The following is a 13,986-nucleotide window of genomic DNA, read 5'->3' as shown; positions in this document are numbered from 1 at the left end:
CAACATGATGCTGCCACCCCCGTGCTTCACGGTTGGGATGGTGTTCTTCGGCTGACAAGCCTCCCCCTTTTTCCACCAGACATAGCAATTGTCATTATGGCCATATTTTTGTTTCATCAGACAAGATATTTCTCCAAAAAATACGATCTTTGTCCCCATGTGGACAAAAAAACGTATTCTGGCTTTTTTATGGCGGTTTTGTAGGAGTGGCTTCTTCCTTGCTTAGCGGCCTTTCAGGTTATGTCGATATAGGACTCGTTTTACTGTGGATATAGATACTTTTGTACCGGTTTCCTCCAGTATCTTCACAAGGTCCTTTGCTGTTGTTCTGGGATTGATTCGCACTTTTCACACCAAAGTATGTTCATCTCTAGGAGACAGAACGCGTCTCCTTCCTGAGCGGTATGATGGCTGAGTGGTCCCATGGTGTTTATACTTGCATACTATTGTTTGTACAGATGAACGTGGTACCTTCAGGCATTTGGAAATTGCTCCCAAGGATGAACCAGACTTGTGGAGGTCTACAATTGTTTTCTGAGGTCTTGGCTGATTTCTTTTGATTTTCCTATGATGTCAAGCAAAGAGGCACTGAGTTTGAAGGTAGGCCTTGAAATACATCCACAGATACACCTCCAATTGACTCAAAATATGTAAATTAGAAGCTTCTAAAGACATGACATCATTTTCTGGAATTTTCCAAGCTGTTTAAAGGCACAGTCAACTTAGTGTATGTAAACTTCTGACCCACTGGAATTGTGATACAGTGAATTATAAGTGAAATAATCTGTCTGTAAACAATTGTTGGAAAAATGACTTGTGTCATGAACAAAGTAGATGTCCTAACCGACTTGCCAAAACTATAGTTTGTGGTTGAAAAACTAGTTTTAATGACTCCAACCTAAATGTATGTAAACTAGTTTTAATGACTCCAACCTAAATGTATGTAAACTAGTTTTAATGACTCCAACCTAAGTGTATGTAAACTTCTGACTTCAACTGTCTGCGTCAGCTTAATAAATTATACAAATAGACACTATTGTATTTCAAAATTAAAATCACATTCGCTAGCCTATACTTTTAACTGGTCCAGTATAGTCTTCCTCTTCTTGGTATCGGTAACTAAGCTCACACACACACTCACCTGGTCCAGTATGGTCTTCCTCTTCTTGGTATCGGTAACTAAGCTCACACTCTCTCTCACCTGGTCCAGTATGGTCTTCCTTTTCTTGGTATCGGTAACTAAGCTCACACTCTCTCTCACCTGGTCCAGTATGGTCTTCCTCTTCTTGGTATCGGTAACTAAGCTCACACTCTCTCTCACCTGGTCCAGTATGGTCTTCCTCTTCTTGGTATCGGTAACTAAGCTCACACACACACTCACCTGGTCCAGTATGGTCTTCCTCTTCTTGGTATCGGTAACTAAGCTCACACTCTCTCTCACCTGGTCCAGTATGGTCTTCCTTTTCTTGGTATCGGTAACTAAGCTCACACACACACTCACCTGGTCCAGTATGGTCTTCCTCTTCTTGGTATCGGTAACTAAGCTCACACACACACTCACCTGGTCCAGTATGGTCTTCCTCTTCTTGGTATCGGTAACTAAGCTCACACTCTCTCTCACCTGGTCCAGTATGGTCTTCCTTTTCTTGGTATCGGTAACTAAGCTCACACTCTCTCTCACCTGGTCCAGTATGGTCTTCCTCTTCTTGGTATCGGTAACTAAGCTCACACTCTCTCTCACCTGGTCCAGTATGGTCTTCCTCTTCTTGGTATCGGTCACGGCACTGAGCTGCATGTCTCCCATCTTCTTCATCTTCTCGTCCATGTCGATCTTCTGCTCCAGCTTCTTAATCTCCGCCCTCAACAGACGCACCGTGTCCTCCCGGTGATGCTGCCTGGCAACGGCCGCCGCGCACGCCGAGTGGATGGCCGTGATCCAGTTCTCCAGCTCCGTCTGGCTGCAGGACTACAGGGGTCAGAGGTCAAGGGTTAAATTGACAGGAGAGGTCGTCAGAGACAGTCAACAAAGAGCTAACCTTCTGGGTCATAGACACCAACAGCTGCATTTTCATTGCCAACATATGGTTATTGAGTCCTTTACTGAACACTAACAGTATCTACCTCTTCAACTAACATCACACAGACCAGGTCTCTGAAGACAGAAACAGTAGACCAGGTCTCTGAAGACAGAAACAGTAGACCAGGTCTCTGAAGACAGAAACAGTAGACCAGGTCTCTGAAGACAGAAACAGTAGACCAGGTCTCTGAAGACAGAAACAGTAGACCAGGTCTCTGAAGACAGAAACAGTAGACCAGGTCTCTGAAAACAGAAACAGTAGACCAGGTCTCTGAAGACAGAAACAGTAGACCAGGTCTCTGAAGACAGAAACAGTAGACCAGGTCTCTGAAGACAGAAACAGTAGACCAGGTCTCTGAAAACAGAAACAGTAGACCAGGTCTCTGAAGACAGAAACAGTAGACCAGGTCTCTGAAGACAGAAACAGTAGACCAGGTCTCTGAAGACAGAAACAGTAGACCAGGTCTCTGAAGACAGAAACAGTAGACCAGGTCTCTGAAGACAGGAATGACCAAGCAGATTAGAACACTGTACATCTAAGATAGAAAAACAATTGAGGCATTTTCATTCACATAATGACTCCTTCAAGATCAAGAGAGGTGACATTGTGGAGGTGACACAGCCTCCCTGACCAAGGAAGGACACACACAGAGCCACCCTGATCAAGGAAGGACACACACAGAGCCTCCCTGACCAAGGAAGGACACACACACACACACACCACCTACCTGGAAGAGAAAAGCATCTCCTAGAGAGTTGCTGAGGCAGAAGACAAAGTCCTTCTTGGGGTGTTCAGGGACGGCCTGGACGATACTGTTCTCAACCCACACCGCATGTTTAGGAGCACTGTTGTGGTCGATCCCCGACCGTCCGTCTGTCTCGTAGAAGAACAGAGTGCATCCTGGGAGAAGACGGGGAAAAAGGAAGTTACTCAAAACCATCAAATGATCAATCACATGTTAGTATATAGCTGTTTTTCCTATAACATTTGTCACAAAGCGCAAAATGCATTGATTTGATAAATATCAATAGAAATGTCCTCCAGTGATATTAGAACCTTTCCTGTTGAAAAGTGATAGTATAAATACAGTAAAGAACACACTCAAGGGTAAAAAATAAAATAAAATGTTTTGAGGAAAATAGTTTTTTTTTTTTTAGACAACTGCAGACTTCAAGGAGTTGGGCTGATGGGAAGTGGTGATGTCATCCGCCTCCCCCTTTGCCCGAGGACCAACAGAGGAGCAGTAGAGAACTAAAGATGAAAGGTCCCCCCACCCTCCTCCTTGTGCCATGTCAAGACTTAACTGGCCCACCTATTGAAATGTGCCTTTTGTTAAGTCAGTCAGGTGTTAAATGAGGTGAAACGGAGACTGGAGTGCCACTTTAATGTGATGTCCATTTCTAGAAACTAATATATTTCTTCCTTTAAATATCTTACAAGGGGACATTTCCCTGCAGAAAACACAACAAATTAAATAAATAATAGCTTGCTTTTTTTTCAATCAACTTAATTCTGCTCTCCAGTGGCCAACGGTATGTAGTGCAGGCCTGGATTCTCCAGGAGGGAGCATGCATCAGCAGAACGCTGACGTGACTCTAGAACGCTGGCGTGACTCTAGAACGCTGACGTGACCCAGTCAAGTGGGTTTTAAGGCCTACTCTGTGATATTTAGATTTAATCCCAAATGGAACACTACTCCCTATAGAGTCCACTACTTTTGACCAGGCCCTGTAGTGCACTATATAGGGAATAGGATGTGATTTGAAACATATACAGTCAAAAGGTGTTAGAGATAACGGGCAGTATCAGGACATATACACGGACGTGAATAAATACAAATGTACTTCACTGAATACAGTACTAAATTAGATTTTAAAAACCTCTTCAGAAACTCATACAAGCTGTGTGTTGCTGAAATATATTTTAAAGCATCTGTGTGTGTGCATATAACAGGGTATGGCTAAGGACAGGGAATAGTAGTAGTAGTAACAGGGTATGGCTAAGGACAGGGAATAGTAGTAGTAGTAACAGGGTATGGCTAAGGACAGGGAATAGTAGTAGTAGTAACAGGGTATGGCTAAGGACAGGGAATAGTAGTAGTAGTAACAGGGTATGGCAAAGGACAGGGAATAGTAGTAGTAGTAACAGGGTATGGCTAAGGACAGGGAATAGTAGTAGTAGTAACAGGGTATGGCTAAGGACAGGGAATAGTAGTAGTAGTAACAGGGTATGGCTAAGGACAGGGAATAGTAGTAGTAGTAACAGGGTATGGTAGTAATAGTAGTAGTAACAGGGTATAGTAGTAAGTAGTAGTAGTAACAGGGGATAGTAGTAGTAGTAGTAGTAACAGGGCATAGTAGTAATAGTAGTAGTACCAGGGTATAGTAGTAGTAACAGGGTATAGTAGTAATAGTAGTAGTAGTAACAGGGGATAGTAGTAGTAGTAGTAGTAACAGGGTATAGTAGTAATAGTAGTAGTAACAGGGGATAGTAGTAATAGTAGTAGTAGTAACAGGGGATAGTAGTAACAGGGGATAGTAGTAATAGTAGTAGCAGGGTATAGTAGTAATAGTAGTAGTAACAGGGTATAGTAGTAGTAACAGGGTATAGTAGTAATAGTAGTAGTAACAAGGTTTAGTAGTAATGGTAGTAGTAACGGGGTATAGTAGTAGTAACAGTGTATAGTAATAGTAGTAGTAGTATTAGCATGGTATAGTAGTAGTAACAGGGGAAGGTAGTAATAGTAATAGTAACATGGGATAGTAGTAATAGTAGTAACAGGGTATAGTAGTAATAGTAGTAGTAACAGGGTATAGTAGTAATAGTAGTAGTAAGAAGGTATAGTAGTAGTAACAGGGTATAGTAGTAATAGTAGTAGTAGTAGTAACAGGGTATAGTAGTAATAGTAGAAGTAACAGGGTATAGTAGTAATAGTAGTAGTAGTAACAGGGTATAGTAGTAATAGTAGTAGTAGTAAGGGGATAGTAGTAATAGTAGTAGTAGTAACAGGGTATAGTACTAGTAGTAGTAGTAACAGGGTATAGTAGTAGTAACAGGGTATAGTAGCAGTAACGGGATAGTAGTAATAGTAGTAGTAACAGGGTATAGTAGTAATAGTAGTAGTAACAGGGTATAGTAGTAGTAACAGGGTATAGTGGTAATAGTAGTAGTAACAGGGTATAGTAGTAGTAACAGGGTATAGTAGTAATAGTAGTAGTAACAGGGTATAGTAGTAGTAACAGGGTATAGTAGTAATAGTAGTAGTAACAGGGTATAGTAGTAATAGTAGTAGTAACAGGGTATATTAGTAATAGTAGTAGTAACAGGGTATATTAGTAATAGTAGTAGTAACAGGGTATAGTAGTAGTAACAGGGTATAGTAGTAATAGTAGTAGTAACAGGGTATAGTAGTAGTAACAGGGTATAGTAGTAATAGTAGTAGTAACAGGGTATAGTAGTAGTAACAGGGTATAGTAGTAATGGTGGTAGTAACAGGGTATAGTAGTAATAGTAGTAGTAACAGGGGATAGTAGTAGTAACAGGGTATAGTAGTAATAGTAGTAGTACCAGGGTATAGTAGTAGTAACAGGGTATAGTAGTAATAGTAGTAGTAACAGGGTATAGTAGTAGTAACAGGGTATAGTAGTAATAGTAGTAGTAACAGGGTATAGTAGTAGTAACAGGGTATAGTAGTAGTAACAGGGTATAGTAATAGTAGTAGTAACAGGGTATAGTAGTAGTAACAGGGTAGAGTAGTAATAGTACTAGTAACATGGGATAGTAGTAATGGTAGTAACAGGGTATAGTAATAGTAGTAGTAACAGGGTATAGTAGTAGTAAGAGGGTATAGTAGTAATAGTAGTAGTAACAGGGTATAGTAGTAGTAACAGGGTATAGTAATAGTAGTAGTAACAGGGTATAGTAGTAGTAACATGGTAGAGTAGTAATAGTACTAGTAACATGGGATAGTAGTAATAGTAGTAACAGGGTAGAGTAGTAGTAACATGGGATAGTAGTAATAGTAGTAGTAACAGGGTATAGTAGTAATAGTAGTAGTAACATGGTATAGCAGTAGTAACAGGGTATAGTAGTAGTAGTAGTAGTAACAGGGTATAGTAGTAGTAGTAGTAGTAGTAACAGGGTATAGTAGTAGTAGTAACAGGGTATAGAGGTAATAGTAGTAGTAACAGGGTATAGTAGTAGTAGCATGGTATAGTAGTAGTAACAGGGTATAGTAGTAATAGTAGTAGTAACATGGTATAGTAGTAGTAGTAACAGGGTATAGTAGTAGTAACAGGATATAGTGGTAGTAGTAGTAGTAACGGGATAGTAGTAGTAGTAGTAGTAGTAGTAGTAACAGGGTATAGTACTAGTAGTAGTAGTAACAGGGCATAGTAGTAGTAGTAGTAGTAACAGGGTATAGTACTAGTAGTAGTAGTAACAGGGCAGAGTAGTAGTAGTAGTAACAGGGTATAGTAGTAATAGTAGTAGTAACAGGGTATAGTAGTAATAGTCGTAGTAACAGGGTATAGTAGTAATAGTCGTAGTAACAGGGTATAGTAGTAAAAGTTGTGACAGGGTATAGTAGTAATAGTAGTAACTGGTATAGTAGTAGTAGCAGGGTATAGTAGTAGTAACAGGGTATAGTAGTAGTAGTAGTAACGGGATAGTAGTAGTAGTAGTAGTAACAGGTATAGTACTAGTAGTAGTAGTAACAGGGTATAGTAGTAGTAGTAGTAGTAACAGGGTATAGTAGTAATAGTAGTAACAGGGTATAGTAGTAGTAGTAGTAGTAGTAACAGGTATAGTACTAGTAGTAGTAGTAACATGGTATAGTAGTAGTAGTAGTAATAGTAACGGGATAGTAGTATTAGTAGTAACAGAGTATAGTAGTGGTAGTAGTAACAGGGTATAGTAGTAATAGTAGTAGTAGTAACAGGGTATAGTATTAATAGTAGTAACATGGTATAGTAGTAGTAGTAGTAGTATTAACATGGTATAGTAGTAATAGCAGTAGTAGTAGTAATAGTAGTAGTAACAAGGGATAGTAGTAATAGTAGTAACAGGGTATAGTAGTAATAGTAGTAGTAACGGGGTATAGTAGTAATAGTAGTAGTAACATGGTATATTAGTAATAGTAGTAGTAACGGGGTATAATAGTAATAGTAGTAGTAACAGGGTATAGTAGTAATAGTAGTAGTAACATGGTATAGTAGTAGTAACAGCGTATAGTAGTAGTAGCAGGGTATAGTAGTAGTAGTAGTAGTAGTAGTAGTAAGAAGGTATAGTAGTAATAGTAGTAGTAACAGGGTATAGTAGTAATAGTAGTAGTAACAGGGTATAGTAGTAATAGTAGTAGTAACATGGTATAGTAGTAGTAGTAGTAACGGGATAGTAGTAGTAGTAATAGTAGTAGTAACAGGGTATAGTAGTAATAGTAGTAGTAACAGGGTATAGTAGTAATAGTGGTAGTAACAAGGTATAGTAGTAATAGTAGTAGTAACAGGGTATAGTAGTAATAGTAGTAGTAACAGGGCATAGTAGTAATAGTGGTAGTAACAGGGTATAGTAGTAATAGTAACAGGGTATAGTAGTAATAGTAGTAGTAACAGGGTATAGTAGTAGTAGTAGTAGTAACAGGGTATAGTAGTAATAGGGTGTAGTAGTAGTAGTAGTAACAGGGTATAGTAGTAATAGTAGTAGTAACAGGGTATAGTAGTAGTAGTAGTAGTAACAGGGTATAGTAGTAATAGGGTGTAGTAGTAGTAGTAGTAACAGGGTATAGTAGTAATAGGGTGTAGTAATAGTAGTAGTAACAGGGTATAGTAGTAATAGTAGTAGTAACAGGGTATAGTAGTAATAGTAGTAGTAACATGGTATAGTAGTAGTAGTAGTAACGGGATAGTAGTAGTAGTAATAGTAGTAGTAACAGGGTATAGTAGTAATAGTAGTAGTAACAGGGCATAGTAGTAATAGTGGTAGTAACAGGGTATAGTAGTAATAGTAGTAGTAGTAACAGGGTATAGTAGTAATAGTAGTAGTAACAGGGTATAGTAGTAGTAGTAGTAACAGGGTATAGTAGTAATAGGGTGTAGTAGTAGTAGTAGTATATACTGTAGGGTAGGTACTAGTAATAATAATAGATACAGTAGATAGTTAGATAGCAGTGTGTATATACTGTAGGGTATGTACCTTTGAGGCAGACCCAGTAGCTCTTCCACTTCCTCCTGGTGGCCGACTCCACCTTCTTGTTCTTCTTGTGAACCAGGAAGTTCTTGACAGCCAGACGGCCCGCCTTCCTCACGGTTCCCTGGGCAACGCTGAGCAGGGGATCTGATTGGTAGGCTGAGCTCATGACGCTCTGTTCGTCACTCAGTGCTGACCCCGCCTCCTCCAGACTCTCTGTCTGACACGAGCTCATCTCCAACTCCTGATCATAACATTACATTCAAATCAATAAAACGTTATTGTCCCTGGACAAACAGCAATTTGTTTGCAGCATAAACTACTGAATAACAGACTCGGAAACTCGGCAACAACAACTTCCCGAGTTACACCAGGAACACACAATCCCTCCATCAGTGCTCAGACTGTCCGCAATAGTCTGAGAGAGGCTGGACTGAGGGCATGCAGGTCTGTTGTAAGGCAGGTCCTCACCAGACACCAACGGCAACAACATTGCCTATGGGCACAAAAACACCATCGCTGGACCAGACAGGACTGGCAAAAAGTGCTCTTCACTGACGAGTCGCGGTGTTGTCTCACCAGGGGTGATGGTCGGATTCGCGCTTATCGTCAAAGGAATGAGCGTTACACCGAGGCCTGTACTCTGGAGAGGAATCGATTTGGAGATGGGAGGGTCCGTCATGGTCTGGGGTGGTGTGTCACAGCATCATCGGACTGAGCTTGTTGTCATTGCAGGCAATCTCAATGCTGTGCGTTACAGGGAAGACATCCTCCTCCCTCATGTGGTGCCCTTCCTGCAGGCTCATCCTGACATGACCCTCCTGCATGACAATGCCACCAGTCATACTGCTCGTTCTATGCGTGTTCTGTGTTCTGCCATGGCCAGCAAAGAGCCCGGATCTCAATCCCATTGAGCACGTCTGGGACCTGTTGGATCGGAGGTTGAGGGCTAGGGCAGTTCCCCTTAGAAGTGTCCACCAACTTGGTAGGTGTAAGTGTCCGGGATCTTGCAGAGATTGGTGAAAGAGTAGGGTAACTGAATATCTCGTACAACGCGGTGTACTACTCCCTTCACAGAACAGCGCAAACGGGCTCTAACGAAACTAGAAAGAGTGTCTAGTTTGAAAAACAAACGACTCACAAGTCCTCAACTGGCAGCTTCATGAAATAGTACCCGCAAAACACCAGTCCCAACGTCAGCAGTGAAGAGGCGACTCCGGCATGCTGGCCTTCTAGGCATCAGTACTGATGCTCCAGATACTCAACTAGTTTAAAGAAGGCCAGTTTTATTGCATCTTTAATCAGTACAACAGTTTCCAGCTGTGCTAACATAATTGCAAAATTGGTTCTCATGGTCAATTAGCCTTTTAAAATGATAAACTTGGATTAGCTAACACAATGTGCCATTGGAACACAGGAGTGAAGGTTGCTGATAATGGGCCTCTGTACGCCTATGTAGATATTCCATTAAAAATCAGCCGTTTCCAGCTACAATAGTCATTTACAACATTAGCAATGTCTACACTGTATTTCTGACCAATTTGATGTTATTTTAATGGAAAAAATGTGCTTTTCTTTAAAAAAAAAAGGACATTTCTAAGTGACACCAAACTTGTGTATGTATGTATGTATGTATGTATGTATACACACACACACACATGTACAGTCGGAAGTTTACATGCACTTAGGTTAGAGTCATTAAAAGTAGTTTTTCAACCACACACAAGTAATGTTTCCAATAATTGTTTACAGACAGATGATTTCACTTATAATTCACTGTATCACAATTTCAGTGGGTCAGAAGTTTACATACACTAAGTTGACTGTGCCTTTAAACAGCTTGGAAAATTACAGAAAATTATGTCATGGCTTTAGGAGCTTCTGATAGGCTAATTGACATAATTTGAGTCAATTGGAGGTGTACCTGTGGATGTATTTCAAGGCCTACCTTCAAACTCAGTGCCTATTTGCTTGACATCATGGGAAAATCTAAAGAAATCAGCCAAGACCTCAGAAAAAAATTGGAGACATGGTTCATCCTTGGGAACAATTTCCAAACGTCTGAAGGTACAAACAATACTACACAAGCAAAAACACCATGGGACCACGCAGCCGTCATACCGCTCAGGCAGGAGACTCGTTCTGTCTCCTAGAGATGAACGTATTTTGGTGTGAAAAGTGCAAATCATTCCCAGAACAACAGCAAAGGACCTTGTGAAGATGCTGGACGAAACGGGTACGAAACTGTATCTATATCCACAGTACAACGAGTCCTATATCGACATAACCTGAAAGTCCGCTCAGCAAGGAAGAAGCCACTGCTCCAAAACCGCCATAAAAAAGCCAGACTACGGTTTGCAACTGCACATGGGGACAAAGATCGTACTTTTTAGGAGAAATGTCCTCTGGTCTGATGAAACAAAAATAGAACTGTTTGGCCATAATGACCATCGTTATGTTTGGAGGAAAAAGGGGGAGGCTTGTAAGCTGAAGAACACCATCCCAACCGTGAAGCACGGGGCTGGCAGCATCATGTTGTGGGGGTGCTTTGCTGCAGGGGGGACTGGTGCACTTCACAAAATATCATGACGAAGGAAAATTATGTGGATATATTGAAGCAACATCTCAAGACCTCAGTTAGGAAGTTAACGCTTGGTTGAAAATGGGTCTTCCAACAAAGTCAAGGTATTGGAGTGGCAATCACAAAGCCCTGCCCTCAATCCAAAAGAAAATGTGTCGGCAGAGCTGCAAAAACATGTGTGAGCAAGGAGGCCTACAAACCTGACTCCGTTACACCAGCTCTGTCATGAGGAATGGGCAAAAATTCACCCAACTTATTGTGGGAAGCTTGTGGAAGGCTACCTGAAACGTTTGACCCAAGTTAAACAATTTAAAGGCCATGCTACAAAATACTAATTGATTGTATGTAAACTTCTGACCCCCTGGGAATGTGATGAAATAAATAAAAGCTGAAAGAAATCATTCTCTCTACTATTATTCTGACATTTTACATTATTAAAATAAAGTGGTGATCCTAACTGACCTAAGACAGGGAATTTTTACTTGGTTTAAATGTCAGGAATTATGAAAAACTGGGTTTAAATGTATTTGGCTGAGGTAAACTTCGGACTTCAACTGTATATGTGTGTGTGTGTGTGTGTGTGAACCAGAACAACCACCCACCTGTCTGAAGTTCTCATAGACCCCCTGGACCCCCTCACTGGCTCCTCCCCCGCTGCTGCTTCCGCTGTCACTGCCAGCAAACAGGCTCCGCCCCGCCGCCGAGCACACAGAGAAGGACATAGACATGGTCTTATAGCGCCGGGACTGATGCTCTGCCCCCGAAGCCGTCACCCCGTCTATGCCACTGTCCTCGTACTCACTGCCCTCTCCGGCTGTCACATCCTGGAAACACACAGGTACAGACACACAGGTGAGACACACAGGTAGAGGTGGGACGGACAGACACACACATGTACAGACACACAGGTGAGACACACACACAGGTAGAGGTGGGACGGACAGACACACACAGGTACAGACACACAGGTGAGACACACACACACAGGTAGAGGTGGGACGGACAGAAACACACACGTACAGACGCACAGGTGAGACACACACACACACAGGTAGAGGTGGGACGGACAGAAACACACACGTACAGACGCACAGGTGAGACACACACAGGTAGAGGTGGGACGGACAGACACACACACGTACAGACACAAGGGTGTGACACACACACACGTACAGACACAAGGGTGAGACACACAAACACACATACAGACACACGGGTGAGATACACACACACACACACACACACACAGGTAGAGGTGGGACGGACGGACACACACACAGGTAGAGGTGAGACAACAACGGTCTATGGACATTGTAATGGTCTACAGATATGTAATCAGACTGACAGTAAAGCGTCAGGCTCCCGTCCTAGAGACCATACTGTCTCCGCAGATGTAGAGGTTGCAACCCTGCCCTTAAACATGTTGAGGTCATTGATCCTAGCCTAAAGATACTTATCCTAGCCAACCTTAGCCTAGCCTACCTTAGCCTTGCCTACATATACTGATCCTAGCCTACAGATACTGACCCTAGCCTAACTTAGCCTAGCCTACAGATACTGAGCCTAGCCTACAGATACTGATCCTAGCCTACCTTAGCCTAGCCTACAGATACTGATCCTAGCCTACCTTAGCCGAGCCTACATATACTGATCCTAGCCAACCTTAGCTTAGTCTACAGATACTGATCCTAGCCTAAACTACAGCTACTGATCCTAGCCTACAGATACTGATCCTAGCCTACCTTAGCCTAGCCTACAGATACTGATCCTAGCCTACCTTAGCCTAGCCTACAGATACTGATCCGAGCCTACCTTAGCCAAGCCTACATATACTGATCCTCAATCATCAAGTTTGCGGACGACACAACAGTGGTAGGCTTGATTACCAACAACGACGAGACGGCCTACAGGGAGGAGGTGAGGGCCCTCGGAGTGTGGTGTCAGGAAAATAACCTCACACTCAACGTCAACAAAACTAAGGAGATGATTGTGGACTTCAGGAAACAGCAGAGGGAACACCCCCCTATCCACATCGATGGAACAGTAGTGGAGAGGGTAGTAAGTTTTAAGTTCCTCGGCATACACATCACAGACAAACTGAATTGGTCCACTCACACAGACAGCATTGTGAAGAAGGCGCAGCAGCACCTCTTCAACCTCAGGAGGCTGAAGAAATTCGGCTTGTCACCAAAAGCACTCACAAACTTCTACAGATGCACAATCGAGAGCATCCTGGCGGGCTGTATCACCGCCTGGTACGGCAACTGCTCCGCCCTCAACCGTAAGGCTCTCCAGAGGGTGGTGAGGTCTGCACAACGCATCACCGGGGGCAAACTACCTGCCCTCCAGGACACCTACACCACCCGATGTCACAGGAAGGCCATAAAGATCATCAAGGACATCAACCACCCGAGCCACTGCCTGTTCACCCCGCTATCATCCAGAAGGCGAGGTCAGTACAGGTGCATCAAAGCTGGGACCGAGAGACTGAAAAACAGCTTCTATCTCAAGGCCATCAGACTGTTAAACAGCCACCACTAACATTGAGTGGCTGCTGCCAACACACTGACACTGACTCAACTCCAGCCACTTTAATAATGGGAATTGATGGGAAATGATGTAAATATATCACTAGCCACTTTAAACAATGCTACCTTATATAATGTTACTTACCCTACATTATTCATCTCATATGCATACGTATATACTGTACTCTATATCATCGACTGTATCCTTATGTAATACATGTATCACTAGCCACTTTAACTATGCCACTTTGTTTACATACTCATCTCATATGTATATACTGTACTCGATACCATCTACTGTATCCTGCCTATGCCACTCTGTACCATCACTCATTCATATATCCTTATGTACATATTCTTTATCCCCTTACACTGTGTACAAGACAGTAGTTTTGGAATTGTTAGTTAGATTACTTGTTGGTTATTACTGCATTGTCGGAACTAGAAGCACAAGCATTTCGCTACACTCGCATTAACATCTGCTAACCATGTGTATGTGACAAATAAAATTTGATTTGATTTGATTTGATATACTGATCCTAGCCTACAGATACTGATCCTAGCCTACCTTAGCCTAGCCTACAGATACTGAGCCTAGCCTGCAGATACTGAT

General features: G+C 42.1%; 1 protein-coding gene across 6 annotated transcripts in view; it reads right to left on the bottom strand.

Annotated features, from left to right (window-relative positions):
* LOC110508084 (T-lymphoma invasion and metastasis-inducing protein 1) overlaps positions 1-13,986 on the bottom strand; it is a 196,460-nt gene that overhangs the window by 87,982 nt on the left and 94,492 nt on the right. For 4 of the 6 annotated variants that reach the window (XM_036965730.1, XM_036965732.1, XM_036965731.1 and 1 more), the window contains 4 exons: positions 11,448-11,669; positions 8,271-8,508; positions 2,806-2,978; positions 1,742-1,966 (listed from right to left, as the gene is read on the bottom strand). In XM_036965730.1, coding sequence (XP_036821625.1) covers positions 1,742-1,966; positions 2,806-2,978; positions 8,271-8,508; positions 11,448-11,669 — 858 coding nt within the window. The other 2 variants (XM_036965735.1, XM_036965734.1) reach the window with 2 other exon arrangements.

The sequence above is a fragment of the Oncorhynchus mykiss genome, chromosome 27 (genome assembly GCF_013265735.2).
Source record: "Oncorhynchus mykiss isolate Arlee chromosome 27, USDA_OmykA_1.1, whole genome shotgun sequence".
NCBI lineage: Eukaryota > Metazoa > Chordata > Actinopteri > Salmoniformes > Salmonidae > Oncorhynchus > Oncorhynchus mykiss.
This window is presented reverse-complemented; position numbering and strand designations above follow the sequence as displayed.